This window comes from Mustela lutreola, chromosome 7 (assembly GCF_030435805.1).
Source record: "Mustela lutreola isolate mMusLut2 chromosome 7, mMusLut2.pri, whole genome shotgun sequence".
Taxonomy (NCBI): Eukaryota; Metazoa; Chordata; class Mammalia; order Carnivora; family Mustelidae; genus Mustela; species Mustela lutreola.
In genome coordinates, this window is record NC_081296.1 from 142,659,480 (window position 1) to 142,683,394 (window position 23,915).

At 41.8% G+C, this 23,915-nt stretch overlaps 1 protein-coding gene across 9 annotated transcripts in view; it reads left to right on the top strand.

Moving 5' to 3' along the window:
- Positions 1–23,915, top strand: part of UNC79 (unc-79 homolog, NALCN channel complex subunit) — a 240,367-nt gene that overhangs the window by 123,128 nt on the left and 93,324 nt on the right. For 6 of the 9 annotated variants that reach the window (XM_059182968.1, XM_059182961.1, XM_059182963.1 and 3 more), the window contains exons 19-27: positions 801–1,028; positions 5,258–5,399; positions 8,539–8,618; positions 8,698–8,846; positions 13,282–13,439; positions 15,241–15,422; positions 17,093–17,294; positions 17,918–18,097; positions 19,574–19,639. In XM_059182968.1, coding sequence (XP_059038951.1) covers positions 801–1,028; positions 5,258–5,399; positions 8,539–8,618; positions 8,698–8,846; positions 13,282–13,439; positions 15,241–15,422; positions 17,093–17,294; positions 17,918–18,097; positions 19,574–19,639 — 1,387 coding nt within the window. The remainder of the gene's footprint in view (positions 1–800; positions 1,029–5,257; positions 5,400–8,538; positions 8,619–8,697; positions 8,847–13,281; positions 13,440–15,240; positions 15,423–17,092; positions 17,295–17,917; positions 18,098–19,573; positions 19,640–23,915) is intronic. The other 3 variants (XM_059182962.1, XM_059182969.1, XM_059182970.1) reach the window with 1 other exon arrangement.

The window sequence follows — 23,915 nt, forward strand, 5'->3', positions numbered from 1 at the left end:
CATAGTGATCCTGGTTAACAAAATGATAATTTTTAAATTTCATTATCTTTTATTAGCTGGCATTCTACCGAAGAAATAGTTTCCCTTCTCTCCCATTTCTGTATTTATTTGTTCATCTTCTTATACTTGCATGTACTCATGAATTCTTATTTTATTCAATGAGTTAAAATCTACTATTATGATTACTTGTATTTTGATGCTCATATTGTCCCATATTTGACTAGTGGGAGTTCCTTCCTTTTTTCTTTTGACATATTCCTCATCATTCTTTGAACACTTCCTTAATATCTAGCATGATAAGATGTTCCAGGCTCATTTTATATTTTCCTAGCCCCAACCTTGAAATCAGCCATTTCTCCAAGGACCCCTGGTTCCTCTTAGTGGATAATGGATAATGGTATTTAGAAACCAAGATCTGGACACTAGGTGAGGAGCAGCATTTTTTAAATGTGTAAAATATCACAAAATGATAAGTTAAAAAAAAAAATCTCTCTTTTAAATGTCCTGTATGATTTTAAAATTAATTCCCACTGTTTGTCTTATATTTATATTCTTTTTAAAAAAATCTGTGGAAAATAATATATACTCATGGTCTAAAATCCTTATTACCCTTAAATAACTTAATATAATTGTCAGATAGTAAAAATTATCCCCAGTTAATATACTAATGGAATATTGGACAAAGAACCAAATTCCTTCTTTTCTCTTTTCTCTTTCCTTTCCCTTTCTTTCTTTCTTTCTTTTCTTTTCTTTCTTTCTTTTTTTTTTTTTTTTTTTGCCTTCATTTTGATGTTTTTCAGATGGAGTTACAAGATGATGGGATCACAATGGGTTTAGAGCACAGCTTATCAAAGGACATCATTTCCATTATAAACAATGTCTTCCAAGCCCCCTGGGGGGGCTCCCACACCTGCCAGAAAGATGAAAAAGCAATTGAGTGTAACTTATGCCAGTCTAGTATTCTCTGCTATCAGCTTGCTTGTGAACTCCTGGAGAGACTAGCTCCTAAAGAAGAAAGCCGGCTTGTGGTAAGAAGTCAGAGAAATGAAAGGACTCATATCTGACCGTGGTAATGACGGTAGTAGCTGGTATAATGGGGTCTTCCTCCAGTGTCCTTGTAGGCTCCATGCTGGGCTCTATGTGAGACTGTTAAAAAGAAAGCTTTCCTGTTCCTTCTACCAACTAATTCTCCCGGGAAGGGATATGAGCTGGAGCTACATTATCCAGAATTCTGGAGTCTTGAGTTACAGTTGTTGTGCATCTATTCATATAATTTTTGTAAATAGGAAGCATTACTGGTATTCTTAAAATAACTTTTATTACAAAGTTCAGATAGCAGTAAATACTACAAAATATACATGTCAAATATCAAGTAAGTAGATAGGAAACAGATCAGGAATTCCTGGGTAACCCCAGTTTATAAAACCCATTGACTTCACCAACTACCAGTAAAGGCTTCATTTTATTTTCTGTTTTTCAAGAAAATGGTTTCAGTAGAGAACAACTAATATATACCACACATTAGCTACTCCATATGTTCGTTATTTCCTGCTTAGCCAGTTTTCATTTAAGGCACATACACATATCACCAAAATACCCTCATGCCATCAAAAGGAGGTGAACCTGAATTATTTGGGCCAGCGTTTGTTATCTTCTCTGTTTCTTCCTTTCACCTAATTTTTATCTAAGTAGAAAGTGACTTTTTTTTTCTTCAAGATTTTATTTATTTGAGAGAGAGAGAGAGCATGACCAGGGGCAGAAGGGCAGAGGGAGAGAGAGACGCAGATGCCTGCTGAGTGCAGAGCTCAATGCCGGGCTCGATCCCAGGACTTGGAGATCATGACCTGAGCCAAAGTTAGCTGCTTAACTGACTGAACCACCCTTTTCTACCCCTAAGTAGAAAGTGACTTCTTAAAAATGTTTTTTATGAGGTATAACATACATGCAGTAGAGTGTTTCTTCATTTTTAAATACCTTTCTGCCTACTAAACTTGTTTGTCCTCTATGTTGCAAAATAACCTCCCTGGACTTTGGTCTTTCAGCGTTGTCATTGGGTAACCTCAGTACAAAACAGTCCTGGTCCTAGCGACCTAAAGTAAAATCAAGACGCTTACGCATCTAATCAGGGAGATGTTTAAATAAATGAAAAACCATTAGCGTGATAAGGGTGACAGGAGAGGTCTGAACAAGGGAACTATGGGGGCAGAGGAAGGACAGCAGATCCAGCTTGGAGGTGTGATGGGGAGGAAAGAGAGCTCCTGGGCTCATATTTGCAGGAGTGGAGTTAATGAAATGAAGGCAGTGGGGTAGAAGGACTTTTGAGACCCAGAAAACTCTTTGTGTAAGTGATCCAGAGGAAAGCAGGGAATGAGACACTCAGGAAACCTCAAGCCGTTGAGTGTTGTCACGCAGTGAGTGAGTGAGAGGGAGTGACAGTCGGGTCCAGTAAGACGGACTTGGTCTTATTTCCCCTTCATTAAGGGCTCTGTCTGCCAGACTCAGAAGTTTGGGTTTTGTCTTGGTGAATGGGGGAATCCGGAAGGATTTAATCAGGGTGTGGATACAATGTGATGAATTAGAGAAAAGAGAGTTTGGGGACAGGTGTCTAGTCAAGGAGCCTAGTGTGGTCACTCAGGATGGAGATGCGAAGTCTGAATGAAAGCAATGGTGGTGGCGATCAGAGCAGAGGCAGGCCTGGCGGGTTTTTAGGCAAGAGGGTCAGCAGCGTCTGGTGTTTAGCTGGTGTTGAGGTATGGGAAAGTGGAGGGCAAACCCCTGTTTTCTGGCATGGGAGCTGATAACATTGTTATTTATAGAAGAGTATTAGAGCAGCAGAGGTGGGTATGATGCAGGCACAGTCAGACATAGCAGGTTGAGATGCCTTTTAGATATCCAGGGGGGGGGTTGTCCTGCCCTGTCAGGTATGTGGATCTGGTTTTTTGGAGGAAGGTCAGGAGTAGGTAAATGTTTGGAGCCGCCCACATATTGTGCTGGGATGTGTGGAATGAGAAGAGAAATGCTAGCCATGGCTAGCGTTCTGGGAAGTTCCAGCTCTTAAGAGGGAAAACAGGGGAACTGAAGACTTAGAAATAAATTGAGAGGAGGCCAGAGACACAGGGGAAACAATGAGAAAGAGCAAGGACTCCAAAACTAAGGAAGAAGGCAGTTTAGAAAAGGAAGGAGTAGCCGATCATGTCAGGAGGAGAGAGGAAAGATATAGGACTGAAATGTGCCCAGGGAATCCCAAGAGGGAGGGTCGCCTGTGTCCTGGGGGATGGCAGTAACCATGGGTTCCCATAGCCTGTGGTTTCAGCTGAGGATGCGGCTGTGTCAGGTGCAGACTTCTGGTTCAGGGAGGGCATGAGAGGGTAAAGAGATGGAGGCAGAGGCCCTGACCCCGTCCTGTCCCTGGAGGGCTTTCTGTTTTGTGTCTGTCTTCCCAGAACCATCCTGGGAAACAGGGAGGAGTAAGCATAAGTATAGAGAAACCGAGCCATGAAACCATTCTCCCGTGCACATGATGCTTTGTCATGCACTTGTCACGGGCCGAGAATAACACATTTGGAAGCTGAAGGATTCCGTTTTCCTCTCCCAAGTGTTTATGGGAGAGATGCTCATCAGTAAAAGAGGGCTATTTCGTAGAACATTCCAAACTTCTGGGTGTCCACTGTGCGGGACACCTTCTTTACTCTTCAGTCCTCTTCCCGGGACAAGTGGGCGACAATGGGGCAGCGGGGCTAGCAGGAGGCCTGAGCTCAAGATGGGCGACACCAGTCCCTGCCATTTGAGAGGATGATTCCAGACTCGCGGGTTATCAGCAGGGAACACTTTACCGTAGCAAACTGCGTGAAGTTCGCTTTACAATGTGATTTTGTGCCTTGCTCATGGGTGACCTAGGGAAAGGGTCAGGCTGAGCAAAACTGGGAAGTTGGCGGAGATATTCTCCAGGGCCCTCGCAGCCCCCGTGTCCCTCGGGTGCTCCATCAGTCTTGAGCCGGCTGTCAAAGAATTCTTGAAAAAAACATGTACTGGTTAAATTGTTAGCCAATAGAGTATGATTTTTGAGGAGGATATTTGAAGTGGGACTTGAAGGAAAGAAAAAGCCTGGAATTGGAGCTTAAGTAGAGATGGATATTTTAAGCGGCAGCTGTAACTAGTGCTCTCTCTCTCTTTTAATCTTCCCAATTTCACCTATTTCTGCAGCCGGTTTTATACATATGTATTGTATCTGACATGTATTGTCTGTAAATACATCGTGCATACTATAGTCACGTGGTGCAATCCATCTCCAGAACTTTGTCATCTTGCAAAACTGAAATTCTGTACTCACTAAACAAGAACCTCCTGTTTCCACACCTCCATTCTACTTTCTGCATCTTTGAATTTGACTACTGTAGACCCGTCATTTATCTGGAATCATGCAATAATTGTCCTTTTTAGGGCAGGCTTGTTTTACTTAGCACTGTGTCCCAAAGGGTCCCTCACATAGCAGTCAGACTTCCTTCCTTTGTAAGGCTGACTAATGTTTCACTGCGTGTATGTAACACAGTTTGTCTCTCTGTTCATGTGTCAACAGACACCTGGCTTGCCATACCTAACTCACTTTAAAGCATACATTACAGTGATTTCTGGCTCCTAAAAACTTGACGTATTCGGACAACCAGTGTGTCTATCTTTTTTTTTTTAAGATTTTATTTATTTATTTATTTGACAGAGTTCATAAGTAGGCAGAGAGGCAGGCAGAGAGAGGGGGAAAAGCAGGCTCCCTGTTGAGCAGAGAGCCCGATGTGGGGCTCTATCCCAGGACCCTCACATCATGACCTGAGCCAAAGGCAGAGGCAACCCACTGAGCCACCCAGGTGCCCCATCAGTGTGTGTATCCTAATATATTACTGTGAACCCTGTATTACTCCCTGCTAGTTAAGTACTGGTACTGAACAAAATGTGCATGGATTAGAATCACTTGGTACATGGGACATGATCATAGGGAAGGCAGGCCTAGGGCGATGTAATGTTTTTGAGATTTTTCCATATCTCTTTCAAGGGAATGAAAATGTTTTAGTGACAGCTGATCCAAAGTCCCTGTAATTATTATGGAAGTGAGCTCACATTTCTTCTGAGGCAGGTGCCTTTGTCCTTCAGGGCTCAGCACAGGGCTGGGACACAGCAGGCACTCAGCGGATCTTTGTGGAGCTGAGCAGAACCGTTGACATCCCCAGCAGGCTGCTCACCTGTCTGCTTGTCCTGTTTGTTCCAGGAGCCCACAGACAGCCTTGAGGATAGCCTCCTTTCTTCCAGACCAGAGTTTATTATAGGCCCTGAAGGTGAGGAGGAGGAGAATCCAGCAACCAGGCATGGGGAGAACCCAGGCGATTGCACCGAGCCCACGGAACATGCTGGTAGGTGAACTCTGGCCTATGTCAGTTAGCATGATATTGTTGTTCAGAACCCTGGTGTTTTTTAGATTACTGTCAACTTGGGCAAGTTCAAGTTTGGCTTCTCAAGTGGAGACTGGTGCAAATGACCCATTTCCCAGGATGTTACTTCTAGCAGAGCAGAGGTCACTGAGCTGCTTTCTGGCAGCACGTGCTTCTTATCAGCAGAACCCACCATGTGAGCAGCACCTTCTGCTTAAAGTGTAGCAGGTTCTTGTGGAGAAGTTGCCATGAACCAGGCTGGACGACTGAGCAGAGGGTGCCTGCACTCTGGATGGCCACTTAGGGCGTTTGGCCAAGGCAGAGTGTTTTGGGATAGAGCCGAAGGAGCTTGACCTCATGCAGCTTCTGTCCCTAGGGGCTCTACCTGGTCTCTGGACAGGCTCACACTGTCTAGCAGAATGTTTTGTGCTCTGAGGCTGGTTGGCTTTGTGCAGAGCTAGAGGAAGGATGGCCTCCTTCTGGTTTGCTTGCAGGCTATGTGTGGCCTAATTAGGGGCTGCAGAATGGCAGGCAGGCTGGGAATCCTACTCTAGCTTTTCATAGTCTGAAGGAGTTTGGGGAATTTCATATGTGAGCCCATGTGCCTTTGGGGAAGCTTGATTTCTAGATCTGCACTGTGGCAATTTGGGAATTTGTACAGGACCTGGCATAAACATGACTCATTTTTTATCTTCCTGCTTCCATTATCTTGAACCAGGTAGCTCACCCCCAGAACCAAAGTTTGGGAATTCTGGGCTTTCCGTCATTCCTTCAGCGAGCATCGAACAGTGACTCTGGGCTGCATTACAGCCCTGGGTCTGAGTAAGACATTATTAGTCTCATTAGTTTGAAATGCTTGGTCAGAACTAACTGCTTCTGTGTTAGTTGTGCACATGACCAGCTGAGTGTGAATATCTTGGATCACTCTGTTTAGAACCACGGAAAACTAAAAATGGAAAATACCCCTGAGATGACCTACTTCATTGGTTCTCAGCATGTCCTTGGAGTTGTGCAACCTCTGTGTTGTTTCCTTTGGACCTTCCTTATTTGGGGTGGTGAAGGGTGGGGAGACAGGGGCAAGTCCTGACCAACAGCCCCGGCTGCCCGCCCTCTTCACCCCGAGTGTGCTCACCTGCTCTATTTCATACGTTGGAGTTCTAAGTGAGTTTTTTTTTTTAACCCAAATCACCCATAGAATAAAGCTTGGAAACCTGTTGATCTAATTCAGCCGTCTCACTTTGCACATGAGGAAAAGACATCCCAGGTGGGTTAAACGTGCCCTGGTGGTGCAGCTTGTAGCCCTCCTTCCTGATTTACGCTTTAGGCTTATGTGTGGCCCCAGGCTGTAATGGAACATCGGGACCGTCTGAGGAGTTGAAACAGAATGAATGAGCTCCACCACCCACCCCCAGTTCTGTGTGGAGCTGGGGCAGAGATCTGGGAACTGGAACTCCAAATACTGAACAACTAGTTGGTGGCAGGATTGAGACTTGAAGCCGGGTGTCCTGGATAACTTGGAATTAATGCCTTTCTGAGACCCGGGCCTAGGGCTTGTTTCAGTCAGGCATTAATGCCTAAAGGAAGCAAGGATGTCACTTAGGATCCAATAACCTGTACTCTTTGTATATAAATATATTTTTTAAACCCACGATGGCACACAAATCACTTAACCGCTCCTTTTATTTATTCAGAGCGTTTTATATGAACAGTGGTTAAAATAAAGCAATTTTTTGTATGAATGACTCTTCTCCTTGCTTAAACATCTGCTCTGTTCATCTCCCTCAAACACGACTTCAGCCTGTGGTCTATTTTCCTGCCTTTTTTCCCTGCTGTGTTGCAGGTCACAGTTATAAATTGTCTCTGCCTTAATCTTCCTCCAAGACTAGCCTTCCCTGCTGCTCTGAGCCCAGTCCCGCTTCTGCTCTGTGGGCCTCCAGGCCGTGGTCTTGAGCTCCTCTGTCAGAGCAAACATGTTCGATCAACATGTGTTCTGTGATTCCTCCTTCCTTTCAGACTGTTTCCTGTTTCTGCTTTTGTGGCCTGGTGCCCATTTCTTATAGCTTTTAGATATATCCTCCACTAAAAATACTTTTAAAACTCTCACACTTTCTAGAAAAAAATAGACTCAAGGGTCGGTAACAAGTATTTAAAATACGTGAAAGCAGAACTTTTAGTATATACTCCAAGAGAGCTGATTAGTATATACTCCAAGAGAGCTCGACTCCCATTGTCTCTGGTTCCAGGGATTGCCAAAACTTAGAACGGTGATTTGAAAATGTTTTACACTAGTGTCTGCATCTGGTTAACTTGTGAATTCTTTTCCCCAGCACGTCTCAGGTACTATATATTGCCATCCTACCTGCAGGGGCAAAGGTATTAGAGAGACTCACAAGAAGATTAAAACCATGAGTAGTTGTTCTGATTTGAATATGCCTAGCTTCTTTCAGACAGTCCCTTTGACATGGTTCCATGGGATAAATTCTTCCTTAGGTGCTAATACAACTTGAACATCTCCTTAAGACGTTCTTATCTCCCTTTCAATAAGAAAGGTGTACCTAGCCAAAGGCCAGGCCCCTTCAGTGGCAACAGAACTCCCTGCCCACAGGAGCACAGGACCAGGCTGGGGTTGCTTTAGGGAGCCAAGGACATCTGAATATATATGGTGGGCTACATGGAAGCTGAGAGCCCTGAATCTAGAAGGTTTCCTGCACTGGCATCACAGAAGGGGTATATGCCACCTTGGAGAAGCAAATAAAAATATTGCACAAAATGCCTTTTATTTATTTATTTTTTTAAAAGACTTTATTTATTTATTTGCCAGAGACAGAGGGAGAGAGAGCGTGAGCACAGGCAGACAAAGAGGCAGGCAGAGGCAGAGGGAGAAGCAGGATCCCTGCCGAGCAAGGAGCCCGATGTGGGACTCGATCCCAGGACCCTGGGATCATGACCCGAGCCGAAGGCAGCTGCTTAACCAACTGAGCCACCCAGGCATCCCACAAAATGCCTTTTAACATATCGTGTCTTTATTTTCAGTCCTTTTGGTTTTATGGTCTTGATCAGGTCATGAGTGGTGGGGTAAAGGAAAAACTAGGCTAACCCTCGTGTAATTATTTCTTTCCAGCAATAAAGAATGACACTGAGAGAAAGTTTTGCTACCAACAGCTTCCTGTAACTTTGAGGCTAATATACACCATTTTCCAGGTATTTTTTTGACATATTTTTGACGTATTTTGACGCTCTTTTAGATAACTCAATAGTAACCATGTGTTTCTTCGTGTAGGAAATGGCGAAGTTTGAAGAGCCAGACATCCTTTTTAATATGCTCAATTGCCTGAAGATTCTCTGTCTACATGGAGAGTGTTTATACATTGCTAGAAAAGACCATCCTCAATTTTTAGCCTACATTCAGGATCATATGTTGATTTCAAGGTATGTCATCCTAGCAGGTTTTTGTTGTTGTTGTTTATATTTTAGGCTTTAGTTGTGAAAATCAATGTCAGGACAAGACTTACCAACTCATTTGGGCCACTCCTATTAGCCAGGACAAGCTGCCTATGGGAATAACTTTCATTTCTTTTGCCAAGTCTAACATTTAAGTATGTCAACATGAAGAATAGTAATTTGTTTTGCTAGACACTGTGGAAATAGAGATGGCAAAATAAGGATTATTTGTTTTATCAGTTGTTGGACATCTTAACGGTATAGTGTCCCTTAGAAAAATGTCAACATTACTAAATCACTATTTATGTTGTATCATGTAGTATAATATTAATACCAAAGACTTATTTGATTTCTTACTTGAAGTAGAACTTCCAATAGACACCAAAAACCTCTCCACATATTGTCTGATATAGTATTTTTAGAGACTGCAGAAGCATTTTGAGAAAAATAATAAAATATTGTCCTGGATTCAGATAATGTTTTCTGCTTAGGAAGAAAATAACTCAAAGTAACTATTAGAGTCTTCCTGAAGGTAAGTCAGAAAAATAGTATCCTCATTTAAATGTAAGAGAATGAGGTGGTAAGAAGAAAGAAGAGGTTGGCTTGGTTAACTTGGTGACAAAACTGACTTGAGACTCTGTCTTTTCACAAATTTTTTCCCTTTGTTTATCCATTCATTCAACAGATATCACTGGGGGCTTGATATATATAGATTATCATCCTAGGTACTTTGGGAATTTGCAGTCTAGTTTGGAAGGGGGTGAATGTTATTTATACAGAAGGTGACCACACAATTTATTCTTCACATTATTTACTTTTGAGAGTGAAGAAGGAGTGCTCTTCATAATAGCCTCAAACAACTAGTATAATGTAGACCAGGATCTTGGATAAACCAAGATACTTGGTTTCAATGTCCATTTGGATGGGCATTGAGAGGATGTCAAGGATTTTTAGGATAAAGATCTGAAAATATTTATGGTCAGTGAAAGGGATCAGAGGAAAGGGAGTAGCTGGTAGAGTGAGGTCCTGGAAGACAAGAATATATGATCAAGAATGAAGGGTGGGCGGAAGAGAGGAGGGAGGTTCTTTTCTTTGAAAGGAGATATATTTTAAGGAAAAGAGAAAGTGTCAAGAGAAGCTCATTACTGAACCTTAAGAGTAGTGTGTCCTGATGTCTTTTCTTGAGAGGGAAGAGAATAGAGATTATGTTCGGAGCTCAAGGAACATGGAAAAATGTATGGAATCGCTCATGGAGGAACTCAGTAGGGTGTCAACAAGAAGTAATCTAAGACTGGCCTGCTGCCGTGTCAAGCTGAGCTTAGCTAGCACCAGCTTGTGGTAGAAATTAGTAGGGATTAGTAGGACCAAGTTAGTGCTGGGGCCTGGGAGTGGATGAGAAAAGGGGGGCAATGTAGGTTTATTCAGGAGTAGGAATTTGTGATTTGATTATGGTGGAAGTGGGGACGAGGAATTTTGCAGGAGGACATGGTTGCCTCTGAGATCCAGTCTAAGATGGGAGGCATATGAAATCAGAAGAGGATTGATGTTTGGAAGAAGAATATGAAAAAGAGGGAAAAGAAGTCTTAGTCAGGATTAGGAGTATCTTGGGTGGGGACACTGTTCAACCCAGTACAGAACATAGAATGGAAAAAGTGGAGAGTCTGCAAAAGTTTCCTCATGATAAAATGGGAGTTCTACAGGTGGAATGGGAGGAGCCGGTAGAAGGGTAGGCCCGGCTGACTTGGATGTGGGGAAGAGTAGGACTGATCTACAGATAGATGAACAAGTCCAGGCAAAAGCCATGAAGGAGTAGGATTGGGAGTTAGGCAGAAGCTCTCTTCATTCTCTGGAGTGGGACTACTAAGTAGGCCAACTTTTGTTGTTAAAATAGCCTCTATCGAGGGTGCCAGGGTGGCTCAGTTCATTAAGCGTCTGACTCTTTTTTTTTTTTTTTTTTTTTTTTTTTTTTTTTTTTATTTTTTATAAACATATATTTTTTATATACATATATTTTTACTCTTTTTTTTTAATTTTTAAAAATTTTTTAAAAAATTGGTTTTTTTTCCTCAGTGTTCCAAAATTCATTGTTTATGCACCATACCCAGTGCTTCATGCAATACGTGCCCTCCATGATACCCACCACCAGGCTCATCCAACTCTCCACCTCCCTTCCCTCCCAAACCCTCAGTTTGTTTCTCAGAGTCCACAGTCTCTCATGGTTTGTCTCTCCCTCCGATTTCCCCCAACTCCCTTCTCCTCTCCATCTCCTAATGTCCTCTGTGTTATTCTTTATGCTCCACAAGTAAGTGAAACCATATGATAATTGACTCTCTTTGCTTGACTTATTTCACTCAGCATAATCTCTTCCAGTCCTGTCCATGTTGATACAAAAGTTGGGTATTCATCCTTCCTGATGGAGGCATAATACTCCATTGTGTATATGGACCATATCTTCTTTATCCACCCATCCATTGAAGGGCATCTTGGTTCTTTTTACAGTTTGGCAACTGTGGCTTTTGCTGCTATGAACATTGGGGTACAGATGGCCTTTTTCACTACATCTGTATCTTTGGGTTAAATAGCCAGTAGTGCAATTGCCAGGCCATAAGGTAGTTCTATTTTTAATTTCTTAAGGAATCCCCGCACAGTTTCCCAAAGTGGCTGCACCAACTTGCATTCCCCCAACAGTGTACGAGGATTCCCCTTTCTCCATATCTTCTCCAAGAGTTGTTGCTTACTGTCTTGTTAATTTTGGCCATTCTAACTGGTGTAAGGTGATATCTCAAGTGTGGTTTTGATTTGAATCTCCCTGATGGCTAATGATGATGAACATTTTTTCATGTGTCTGTTAGCCATTTGTATGTCTTCTTTGAAGAGGTATCTGTTCATGTCTTCTGCCCATTGTTTGACGTGATTATCTGTTTTGTGTGTGTTGAGTTTGAGGAGTTTTTTATGATCTTGGATATCATATCAGCCCTTTGTCTGTAGTATCATTTGCGAATATCTTTTCCCATTCCGTGGGTTGTCTCCCAGTTTTGTTGACTGTTTCCTTTGCTGTGCAGAAGCTTCTGATCTTGATGAAGTCCCAAAAGTTCATTCTCACTTTTGTTTCCTTCTCCTTCATTATACATAAACAAAATGGATAAAAGACTTCAACGTGAGGCAGGAATCTATCAAAATCCTAGAGGAGAACATAAGCAGTAACCTCTTCAACATCAGGCACAGGAACTTCTTTCAAGTGTCTGACTCTTGATTTCAGCTCAGGTCATGATCTTATCAGGGTCTTGAGATCAAGACCTGGGCAGCTCATTGAGCATGGAGCCTGCTTGAGATTCTCTCTTTCTCTCTTTCTGTCCCTCTGCCCTGCCCCCGCCAAACAAACAAACAAACAAACAAGTAAATAAAGGCAGCCTCTACAGGACATTTCCCCAGGCCCCATGAATTGCTGGTGCTGTGCGATTTCTGGCTCAGCCTTTGAGCTACATAACCCAATTTTTTCTTCAAAGTACTACCCTGACACAAAAGCCATGATGAAAAATCAAGGGATCTGGGGAAGGACACTACCTTCCTGATTTCAAAGAAGGCTGCCCTAGAGAATTGGGAAAGCCCTAGGGAACTGGTGAAATCCAGGCTTTTTTGTCACTGGGATGGTTTTCTAGCAGTGCTACATATAGTTTGTTTCCTTCAACTACCTTGATCAACCCAGTTTTGTGTTCTCTCTTATGATAAGGAAGGGAAGGACCTTGACTGACAGCCCTGCCAGTTAGTGGAGATAGAAATAGAGTTGTTCTTTGCTAGAAAAAGAGGAGAGGCTGCTGGGCAGGCAAACACAATAAATCTCTCCAGATATTCACTATAAGAAAAATTTTTTAAAAATCACTTTTAGGGGCACCTGTGTGGCTCAGTTGGTTGAGCAACTGCCTTCGGCTCAGGTCATGATCCCGGACTTCCAGGATTGAGTCCCACATCAGGCTCCCAGCTCCTTGGGGAGTCTGCTTCTCCCTCTGACCTTCTCCTTTCTCATGCTTTCTCTCACTCATTCTCCCTCAAATAAATAAATAAAATCTTTTAAAAAATCACTTTTTACCATATAATCTTAACAGAACTAATATCAATTTTGTATATTTTTAAGTCATTGCTCATTTATATACTTGAATTTCTAATATATAATTTTTATTTTTTATATTAAACTATAGTATTAAGTAGTGTTTTTCTGTGTTGTTACATAAAAGCAATTTCTTTAAGAAAATGAACAGAACAGATCTTGGAAAGGTTTATCAGAGGTTTATAGTCTTGTGGATGAGTGTCAGAAAGCATCCCTACCAGCTGCCTGTTAACGACAGATCCCATAAACTGAGATGATTGTGTTTGCTTTCTAGAAAGGTTATCATAACAGTAACCACTTTGCTTCTTGCTTCCTCAGCCTGTGGAGAGTCGTCAAATCTGAGTTCTCCCAGCTATCTTCTTTGGCAGTTCCTCTGCTTCTCCATGCTTTGTCACTTCCTCATGGTGCTGACATCTTCTGGACAATCATAAATGGCAATTTCAACAGCAAAGACTGGAAGATGAGGTTTGAAGCAGGTACCTCTGTATTAGCTTAAAAATTCTCTGGGGGGGGGGGTCACACGGTAAACCAGATGTCAAGTCACGATGTCTCTTGTTGACCCTCCTTTCTTTCTATATTTCTTTTAAAAATTTTATTATTTACTTATTTATTTATTTAGAGGGAGAGAGGGAGAGCATGCACACAAGTGGGGAGACACGGGGAGGGAGAGAGAATCTCAAACAGACTCTGCACTGATTGCAGAGCCTGATGCAGGGCTTGAGATCATGACCTGAGCCAAAATTAAGAGTTGGATGCTCAACTGACTGAGCCACCCAGGTGTCCCTTCTCCTTTCTTTTTAAAGAGTACTGCCTTCCTTGATAGTGTTCTTTGGTGATTCTACTTAACTGAACTTGCTTTCTAATAGTATTTTGCTTTATAATAGTATTTTGCAGAGTGGTCCTTAGGTAGGATGGCCCTGTTCAGGTCTTCCTAGGATAGTCCTAGTTTATGCCTGTTGTCCAGGTGTAGTTATTAATTGTATGCTTGTTTACTCTCAAATGGATCCTGGCTTGAATGATAAATTATACAGTTAACATGATACCTGATATTATGTAGTCAATATAATATATAATATGACATAATGCAATAAGTTACTTGTATCAAAGTAACTGGGAGTGTTCCTTAAACACACAGGTGGTTGGGCCCCACTCCTAGACCTACTGAATTAGAATCTTATGGGGTAAGGCCAGGAATATACATTTTTAACAAGGTTTCCAGGTAATTCAGTGATGTTTGAGAATCTCTGCTGTTAGACCCTTTCTGCTGAAGCATCAGGATCAAGTCTGGGGCAGTGATGGGTATGATTTCCTGGTGCTGAGAATGGCAAGTTCTCAAAGGAATATGGTAAGGAAGGAACCTGGGCATGTTCTCTTAGCCTCGCATTGGCTGCCTTCATTGTCACCCCAGTCTGCTAGGACTCCCATCCTTGGGAGCAGCAAGGAGGGCCTGCAATGCTGTGGTGTTCAGAATGGTTCTCTGTGTTTCAGTGTCTCCAAAATGTGACCAAGGAACGGAAGTTCCATTAGGTGGGTTAACTATGACACATTCGCTAATACCACTGTCTGGGGGCACTTAAACAACAGACATTTATTTTCTCACAGTTCTGGATGCTGGGAAGTCCAAGATCAAGGTGCCAGGAGCATACGGTTCCTCAGGGTATTAGGCGGTCCAGAATCTAAAGCGAGGTCTGGCACCTCCTGTTTCCCTGTATGGTCTGCAGAAGGGCCTGGAATGGACAAAGAAATGAGCATGGAGGCATTTTGAGTATTTTGAAGTATAGTTTGAATTAAACAATGAGGAAGACCATTAAAAACAACAAAAAAAGACAACCCACAGTTAAATCAAGGCTGCCCAGCAGAAAAGTACAGTACTAGGTAGAAACGGTCTCTGTCACACAGATAAAATGGGACATTCAAGAAGGCGGCATCAGAATTTCCTTTTGGGGGGCACCCGGGTGGCTCAGTGGGTTAAGTTTCTGCCTTTGTTTCAGGTCATGATCTCAGGTTCCTGGGATTGAGTCCCGCATCGGGCTCTCTGCTTAGTGGAGAGCCCACTTCCCTCTCTCTCTCTGCCTGCCTCTCTAATTACTTGTGATCTCTCTCTGTGAAATGAACAAATAAAAAAAAAATCTTAAAAAAAAACAAAAAAGAATTTCCTTTTGGTTTCTCAAAGCAGGGTGTGGGGGACCCAGAGTTGACTTTTTCTTTGTGGGTCCCATTCTTGTCTAAGTAAGTGTCCGGTTTTTTGTTTTTTTGTCCTCTCCTTTTACACTGCAGTGGAAAAAGTGGCTGTAATTTGTAGATTTTTGGATATTCACTCAGTGACCAAAAACCACCTGCTGAAGTACTCCCTGGCACATGCCTTCTGCTGCTTTCTCACAGCTGTGGAGGATGTCAACCCAGCGGTGGCTACCAGGGCCGGTCTCCTGCTTGACACCATAAAGAGGCCAGCATTGCAGGTGACGTCCCTTGGATGTGTGTTGTGTGCTCTGTGGACGGTGCTCTCCTGAGCACATACAGAGCTGATGATGAGGACCGCAAGAATGGGGGAGTTTCTAATGGGAAAAAAAATCCCAGAAACACACCTTACTAAAGACCCCTTGTTCTTATCTCTTACTACTTTCTTTTTAATCTTTGTCTGTATGGTGAAAACACTTTTGACAGAGACAGGAATTGTATAATGTTATTTTTTGTAGCAGATTTGTGAACTCAGCTGGTTAATCTTGTACTATGTAGCTGGTCCCTGGGCTGGGAGCTCTTGTCATTAGAGACTAGACACTAAGAGAAATCATCTCTGTGACGAATTATAATATAAAGCAAAGCAAGATCTGAGAAGGCAAATACACCAACTAAAATGAAAGTCAAAACAACATGAAATATGAGACCTGGAGAGAGCTCCTTATTTATTTTATTTGTCACCTTAATTTTATAATTGAAGAAACCAGGTCTCAGAGAGGTAACGTGACTCGTCAAAGGACACAGAGCCAGTTAGTGGAAGAACCGAGACTAGAACCTCTGAAGTCCTGATCTCCTGATTTCCCACATTGGCTCCCGACTTATTACAGTGTTGTTATAATGAAAACTAATAATAATGGCAAAAGCTAAAATTTGTCAAACAGATACTGTCTTTCCAGGACAGTGGGTTAAGTGTCTGATCTCCATTGTCTTATTTAATCCCCACAATAACCTTGTGGGTTCCCATTTTACAGATAGAGAAGCCGAGGGTTGGAAGGGGTAGAGTAGGTCGCTTTTTCAGGGTCACGTGCTTAGTATGTGGCAGAACAGACTCAGGTTGTGAGTCATAATATAGTCCACATTCTTGACTGTAACTGTGTCTATACCCTGCTTCCCCTAAAAGAGACCAAGAAGAAAGGATCTGGGCAATTCGGTGGTTCGGCTGACTGTGGACCCACAGCCTCCCTTATAAAAATTCCCAGTTGTCTTCTGGATACTCCGTTGGTCTTAAAGACTAGGTAGTCTTCCAGCCCAGCGCCTGGAACATATGAGGCACTCAGTAGTTGAGAGTTGAACGAATTAATAGAATGCTTGGATGAATTACGGTTTTTAGGTTTCATTCAGTTAGGAAAGGGGGAATGGTAAGCAGAGTCATACACTGGAGAAACGGATGGTCAGTTTAGTCCTACTTGATTTTTTAAGATTCTGTGTACCACTCACATTCCAAGAAGACAAAATGAGTTTACTTTCTTTTAGAACCATGGCATTTAGCATTGAAAGGAAATTAGAAACTTGTATTGTGTATTCTCAAATGTAGCTTTGGAAGTATGCTTCTTTTAATAGAAACTACAGACATTGAAAAAAGAAACATTGGTTTGAGAGCATTTGGATTAAATGGTTATTAATGAATGCATCTGAAAACCAATAACCTACATTTAGTGTAGATTTCTGAACTAGAATTTAAGAGGTATTCTACAATTGGGAGAAATTCCTCTTCTGCATTTTATTTCTACCAAACTTGCAATCAAGGAAAATTTCAATCAGATCATTCCACATTATACGTATGGAGCAAGGAGGTTTTGTCTTGTTTCACTGACTTTGCTTAATGTATTTGCTTTGAAGGAACTTAGATGTTTATGTCTGACTTAAACTTTCTTCCCCCTCTCTGCCCCAGGGTCTGTGTCTCTGTCTTGATTTCCAGTTTGATACTGTGGTTAAAGACAGACCCACAATACTGAGCAAACTTTTACTCCTGCATTTTCTTAAGCAAGATATTCCTGCCTTGAGCTGGGAGTTCTTTGTCAACAGATTTGAGACCCTTTCTTTGGAAGCCCAGCTACATTTGGATTGTAACAAAGAATTTCCTTTTCCTACAAGTAAGCAAAACAAAGAACTTGCTTTAAACAGCCATAGTTCCTATTCTTACATCTGCTAGATAAGCAGACCATACTCTGCATGTAGCCTAATTTCCCATTATGGAGGACGCTCTTACTTCATGAACTCAGTTTATTAAATATTTATTGAGTAACGCTGTAGTAATCTGTAGATCAACTGGTTTCTGGCATTCCAAAAGCAAAACCCTTTGCATTTCTTTGAGGACCTATGGTGACCCATTATGACTGTGTGTTCCTTAAATATGATTCAGTAGTCATGTTCACAGTGTTTGTGAGCAATTTTGTGAGATACATTCGCATCTCACAAATTCACCCTTGCATGCTTGTTAGTTACCTACAGTTCTAAATAGATGGGAAAAGTGGGTCAGTCAACTGTGTCTCCAGTGATGATAAAAACTTTAGACAATGTAATCTTATGGTCTAAGTAAGAAGACTCACAGGCAATAGTCGTGATAGACAGTAGTGATGATTTTTTTCTATGACTCACCACGAATGATTCATGTGTCCACGAAAGACGTACTTTAATCCTGAAAATATACACAGCTGGGTTATTTCAAGCTCGTTGTGTCCGTTAAAGAAAATAACGTCTGATTCTTTTTGCAAAGCTATCACGGCTGTAAGGACCAATGTTGCTAACCTCAGTGACGCAGCATTGTGGAAGATCAAGAGGGCTCGTTTTGCGAGGAACCGCCAGAAGAGTGTGCGTTCTCTGAGAGACAGCGTGAAGGGGCCTGTGGAATCCAAGAGGGCACTCTCCCTCCCCGAGACCTTAACCTCCAAAATTCGTTGAGTATCTTCTTCCCTCCTTCCTTTAAATCTGTTTAATGTCTTTCTGAGGCTGACTTGTCCTGTTGAATGTTCATAGAGTAACTTATTTAGTCAACAGAGCTCCTTCACTAGGTTAGGGCTTCAGATTCCCTAGAGGGTCACCCCAAGAATGTCAGTGCCCTGGTGGGGGGCTTTGTCCAGTGTGTGGGTGAAGCAAAGCCCTGGTCCAGCAGTAGAAGGCAGCAAATCCACTCATGCCTGGCCAGAAACGTAGATGCAGCCTCTCTGCTCCTGAGTCCTAGGACAGGAAGGGGGATACCACCAGTCCTGGAACCTGAGAGCTTCCTGGAAAAGAGCAGGACAGGCCAGACCCCATGGCAGCTGAGGTGACAGGGTGGAAGTGTGGAATGCATTTGCTTTTCACGTATGATGGAGACAGCTGAACAAGCTCCCACAAGAACCATATAAAATAATGGTTGCTTTTGAAAAGAAAACACCAGGTTGAGGAGAAGTTGAATTTCTGTGCAGCTTCACCAGATTATTTATAAATAAAAATAAGCTTCGTTGCCAATTAAAAAAAAAAAAAGACCCTGTATGCTTGTTTTGTAAAGGTCTTTCTTTATATGGCACTTTGAAAGAGAGCACAATTTTCCCTTAATTACCAAATGACTAAATGAACCCTAATGATCAGCAAAGGCTCATGAATGGCAAATAATTAAAATTTCATAACTAAATCACCATGTTAGTGAATGAGTATATTTAAATATGGTACTTGTGAAATTTGTCAAGTGATTTTATTTTTAAATAACTGCTGTGAAATTCATCACATAACACTCTAAAACATACCTCTTGTCCTGTCGGAAGTGGAAAGGTTTGCTTTTTCCATTGGCATTTATTGGAAGACAGCCTCGTATAACATAATCATTTTTAATCACAAATATGATTTGATTTTTTTTATTGCATTTTATCTCTATTTTAGACAAGCTATGAAAATGTGGTATTGTGAACTTTGGGAGAAGTCAATGAAAGCCCTTTAAGTGATCAGTAACTCAGTTTTTCAGGGAACAAAAATTCTAGCAAGTGGTCATTTAAGAATAACCCGCAGGAATTCTAGGCCCCAGAGGAGACCGAATCAGATCCTAGAAACCAATACCTAGATGAAATAAATTACAATTTCTATGAATTTCCCAGCTCTTTTATAACTTAACCAGCCACTTGGGGATATCAGGGTTACTTATTGTCCTTTCTCGCTACTTGATTCACATGACAATTTTGAAGATTAAGAATGGAAATAACATGAAAGAATGTTCTGGAAAGTCACATAAAACCACAAAGCTTTTGTGACGCAAACATCTTTTCTGCGATGTTAATGACAAGTAGGAAAACGAAACTTAAACCTGCCCCTCCTATCCAGTGAGTTAGCACTGAGTGTGTTTTCTAGGCTCAAGTTGTTTTTAATGCTTATTTCAATAGAGTTGTTGTTGATTTTTAAGCCATGAGGTTGACCAGGCATGAGCAGTCTGCTCCGGCTCTCGGTGGGACACGCGAACACACACCAGGTGGGTACTTCTGACGTGCAAGGGCCGTGTGCAAGTGTCTATCCCAGGTGGTCAAGGTGAAGGATACAGTGTCTCTAAATGGGCCAGAGTGCTAGATTTAGGACTTGCAAACTTGAAGGGTCCTACCCCAGATGCTCAGGCATTTGAGCCCCTGACCTAGCAATTCTTTCTATCTTACTAGGGGCAGATGACCTTGGATCCCATTAACTTGTGGTCCAGTAAGAGCTATCATGTTACTCGAATATGCACTTTTCCCCAGAGAGCCAATACGACCAGACCTATACATAGTACTTCTATTTGTATGTGTCTTTACACATAGAAATATTATGTTCATATATATCCGCTCTAGGAAAAACATAACATTTCATTGACATTTTCAGAGGTTATACATTTGAGCCACCATCATTCACTCATCCCCGTAGCCATTCTTGATTCTTTGCAACTCTACCTGCATTTCTGTGTCTCAGAGAAAGGAGGATTTCGATTGTTTGGAGACCAAAGGGTCATATTCGACTCGCTACAGTGTAACTACCGTTCCGTGTCCCATGAGAGATTATAGTTTATCATGAAGGATCCTAAGGGTTGAAGGGGCTCAGCCAAGGCTGTCACAGACCGAACGTTAGCTCCACAAATGGTGGCACAGTGTATTGGGAAGATTGCGTAGGGTTCTGAATAGGTGCTTATTGTTCCAATTTTAGTATATGTGCTGCCGAAGCGAGCACCTGAATAGGTGCTTATTTGTCGACAGCAAACTTGGTAACTGCCACCTGTGTATCATGCTATAGAACATTTGGTTTTTCATCTAAGAATAGTTTTAAGAGTGGCCTCAGAAGGAGAATTTCAAGTAAGGAGGTTTTCAAATCACGTACACTAAGTGTTACAAGCATGACGCCAGAAAGAGCAGTAGCTGGGGGTGGGGGTGGGGGGAAGAGAAGGCCCCAAAGATTATGGATGCCAGCAGCAGGTGTTGGCCAGAGTGGGTTTTCTCTTCTAAAATTGTTGAGACAGAAGGATTAGCAAGCCTTTGGCCGAGTCCGTCTGCCTTGTTTTCTGCGTCACTCAGGCCTCAGCTGTACTGGGATTAGAAGGAGAGTAAAAGTGCGAACTTCTGAGCCTGAGCTCCGCGACAATGTGAAGTCCCTCTAGGTCCCCTTCAGTGAGGTCTTTTTGAGATGATCTTAAGCAGTTTCATAAATTATCTTTATTTTACCCCATCTTTTCTTTTTGTCCTAAGGCTTATTTGAATTAATTATTCAATTAAAGTCTTTACTTATTCTCATTTACCATTTTCACAATCTAAAAGAGTCTTCTCACATCTCTTTGGGAAAATGGATACATATGTTTCCTGAAGTTTAAAAAAAAAAAAAAGGCTTTAGGCTTCTACTTGTCTTACCAAAAGGGACCAGATGGAAATGGGGCTGACTGTGGGCATTGTGTATATTAAATATAATGTTAAAGCTTCTGGAAAGATAATTTACACAACACAGCATAATAAAAACTTGTGTAGATTTGGAAGTAGCTGGCTTACTTTATAAGGTCCTTTCAGACTAGTTTCTCATTTTTGCATTATTATTTACTAGACAGTAAATTTATTTTTATTTTTATTTTTTTTTAAGATTTTATTTATTTATTTGACAGAGAGAAATCACAAGTAGATGGAGAGGCAGGCAGAGAGAGAGAGAGAGGGAAGCAGGCTCCCCGCTGAGCAGGGAGCCCGATGTGGGACTCGATCTCAGGACTCTGAGATCATGACCTGAGCCGAAGGCAGCGGCTTAACCCACTGAGCCATCCTAAAATTGTACAGGATGGTTTAAGAGAGTAATTACATGGAAGCTGAAGGACTTGCTACTTACTGAACATCCTTTCGTTTGGTACAAGAGCTTCTCTGTGCAAGACCTCTTATTGATCAGGCCTGAAACAAAACCTCTGTCCTATAATTATGCAGCAAGAGTTCACTTGAATTGCTGTTTAGGCTGAGTTTTCTTGGCATGGGATTCAGAAGGCTGGCTTTCTGATCTTAGCTTTTACATATTACCTACAGCAAATGTTGCACCAGAAATACACTTGTGGAGAAGGTATATTCCACAAGGCTATGGGAGAGCTGCATTTCTTTATGACTTCTGTGAGTCAGATCAAAGACCTTAGCTCATGTGAATGAAACCCATAAGAAATTACAACTGGAATATTAGAGATATGTTAATGTTTCATTTTATAGAAGAGGAAACTGACGTTTCCAGAAAGGAGCCTCTTTCACAAGCTTGTTGGTGACAGATTTGGGCCTCAAGCCCAGGCTTTTTGATCTCTCATACAAGGCATTTGTGGTGAATGCCAATAAGTGCTCAGACTTTTATTTAATCCTAATTGATGAAGTACACAATTTCACCAGCTAATCTGAAGTTGGTAAAATTATAATTATTTATAAGGCAACTTTTCACTGATTCTGTGAAAACTAGGAATTATATTTGGTGATTCAGAATATCTGTTGAATATTAATTGAATATAATATAGTAGTTTTGATAGGTTTTCATAGCACAACATTGAAAAACTGGTATTACCCTATATGGTCACGGGGAACTTAATTATATCATGTTCCTCATGCCCTGGAATGAATAATTAAACAATGGTAGGTATATAATAATAAGAATAACACTTCATATATGTATAGTACCTCTCTATTTATTAAAGTGTTTTTAATACAAATAATATAATTTTGATTTCACAATGACTCCCGATATATGTGAAGTATTAGTGTGTTTTTTTTGTTTTTGTTTTTGTTTTTGCTTTACATATGGACAGGAAAACCAAGGTCCTCAGGGATTAATTAATTTTGCTTAGATAATTTGCTCAAGATCACTTATAACTAACTAGTTGGGGACAGGAGACTTGATTTGCTTTCTTTCCACTCTACCTACCTATTGATGCATTGGTCTTAGGGGGTTCCTGCCCCGTGGCACATAAAGACACCAGTCTGGTTATAAAGCTAACCTGGGCATTCATGTCTGCTACAGTGTGCCTTCAGGTCATGGACATCCACACCAAGAGACCTTCCTATTTAAGACGCACAGATGGATCTAGAAATGTCCTAATCCCTAAAGAAACATGGATACCCTCAATTCTACTCCAGCTTGCTGAGAAATCTCGAGGTCTCTTGGTCTGAATTTGTATCAAGAGAAGGTGTCCAGTGCTAGGGAGCACTGGTAAAACTTTCTTGTATGGCCCTCTTCCCCCATCTCATTGACCCCCCATTAGTGTCCCAGCCTAAAACCCCGAATTACCTCTCTTTGGGCTTTCTCTTTCTTTCTAGAGATGGTTAACAACTCCCATCCTTCACTAACTTGCAAAATGCCTGTTGATCATTAAGACCCCATAACTCAAAGAGAACAGTTATTTTAATAGGAATGCCCTTGTTGGAAAGAATAGTTGTGGGAAGTAGCAGTTTCTGTTGAACATTTACTGGGCACCTTCAATACTAGGAAATATAAAAAGTGCAAAGATACATCAGAAATTTTTATACTCTCCATCAGCTTATATATAGCCAAGGAAGGGAGATATAGTGTGAACACAGGCAAACTCTCCTCTCGAGTGAGTGTGCCAGTGCCATGGAATGGTTCCTATCAGGTGCAGCAGGAGGAGAGTTGGGGGCAGGAAGGATGGTCTGGTGGAGAGGATGTAAAGGCCCGGATGTGAGATAGGAAGAGCCAAAGGCAGGGATGGGGAGCATAGGCCAGTGTGGAGTTAGTCACTGGCCCCAACTTCACAGCCCTTTTGCTATGGGCACACACAACACACCTACTACTGTGATGTTGGGTTAATGGGCTAGGAGATCAATGAGGTGGTATAATTAGAATTAGCAACATACTGGATATTTAAGCCAAAGATACAGATGTGGTGAAAAGAAGAGGCATGTGCACCCCAGTTTTCATTGCAGCAATGTCCACAATAGCCAAACTGTGGTAGAAGCTGAGATGGCCTTCAACAGACAAATGGATAAAGATGTAGTCCGTAGTGGAGAATTACTCAGCCATCAGAAAGGATGAATACCTACCATTTGCATCGGCACGGATGGGACTGGAGGAGATTATGCTGAGTGAAATCAGTCAAACAGAGAAAGACAATTATCATATGGTTTCAGTTATTTGTGGAGCATAAGGATTAGCAGGGAGGACATTAAGGACCTGGAAGGGGAAAATGGTGGGGGGGGGGGAGTCGGAGGGGGAGATGAACCATGAGAGACTATGGACTCTGGGAACCAGACTGAGGGTTTCAGAGAAGAGGG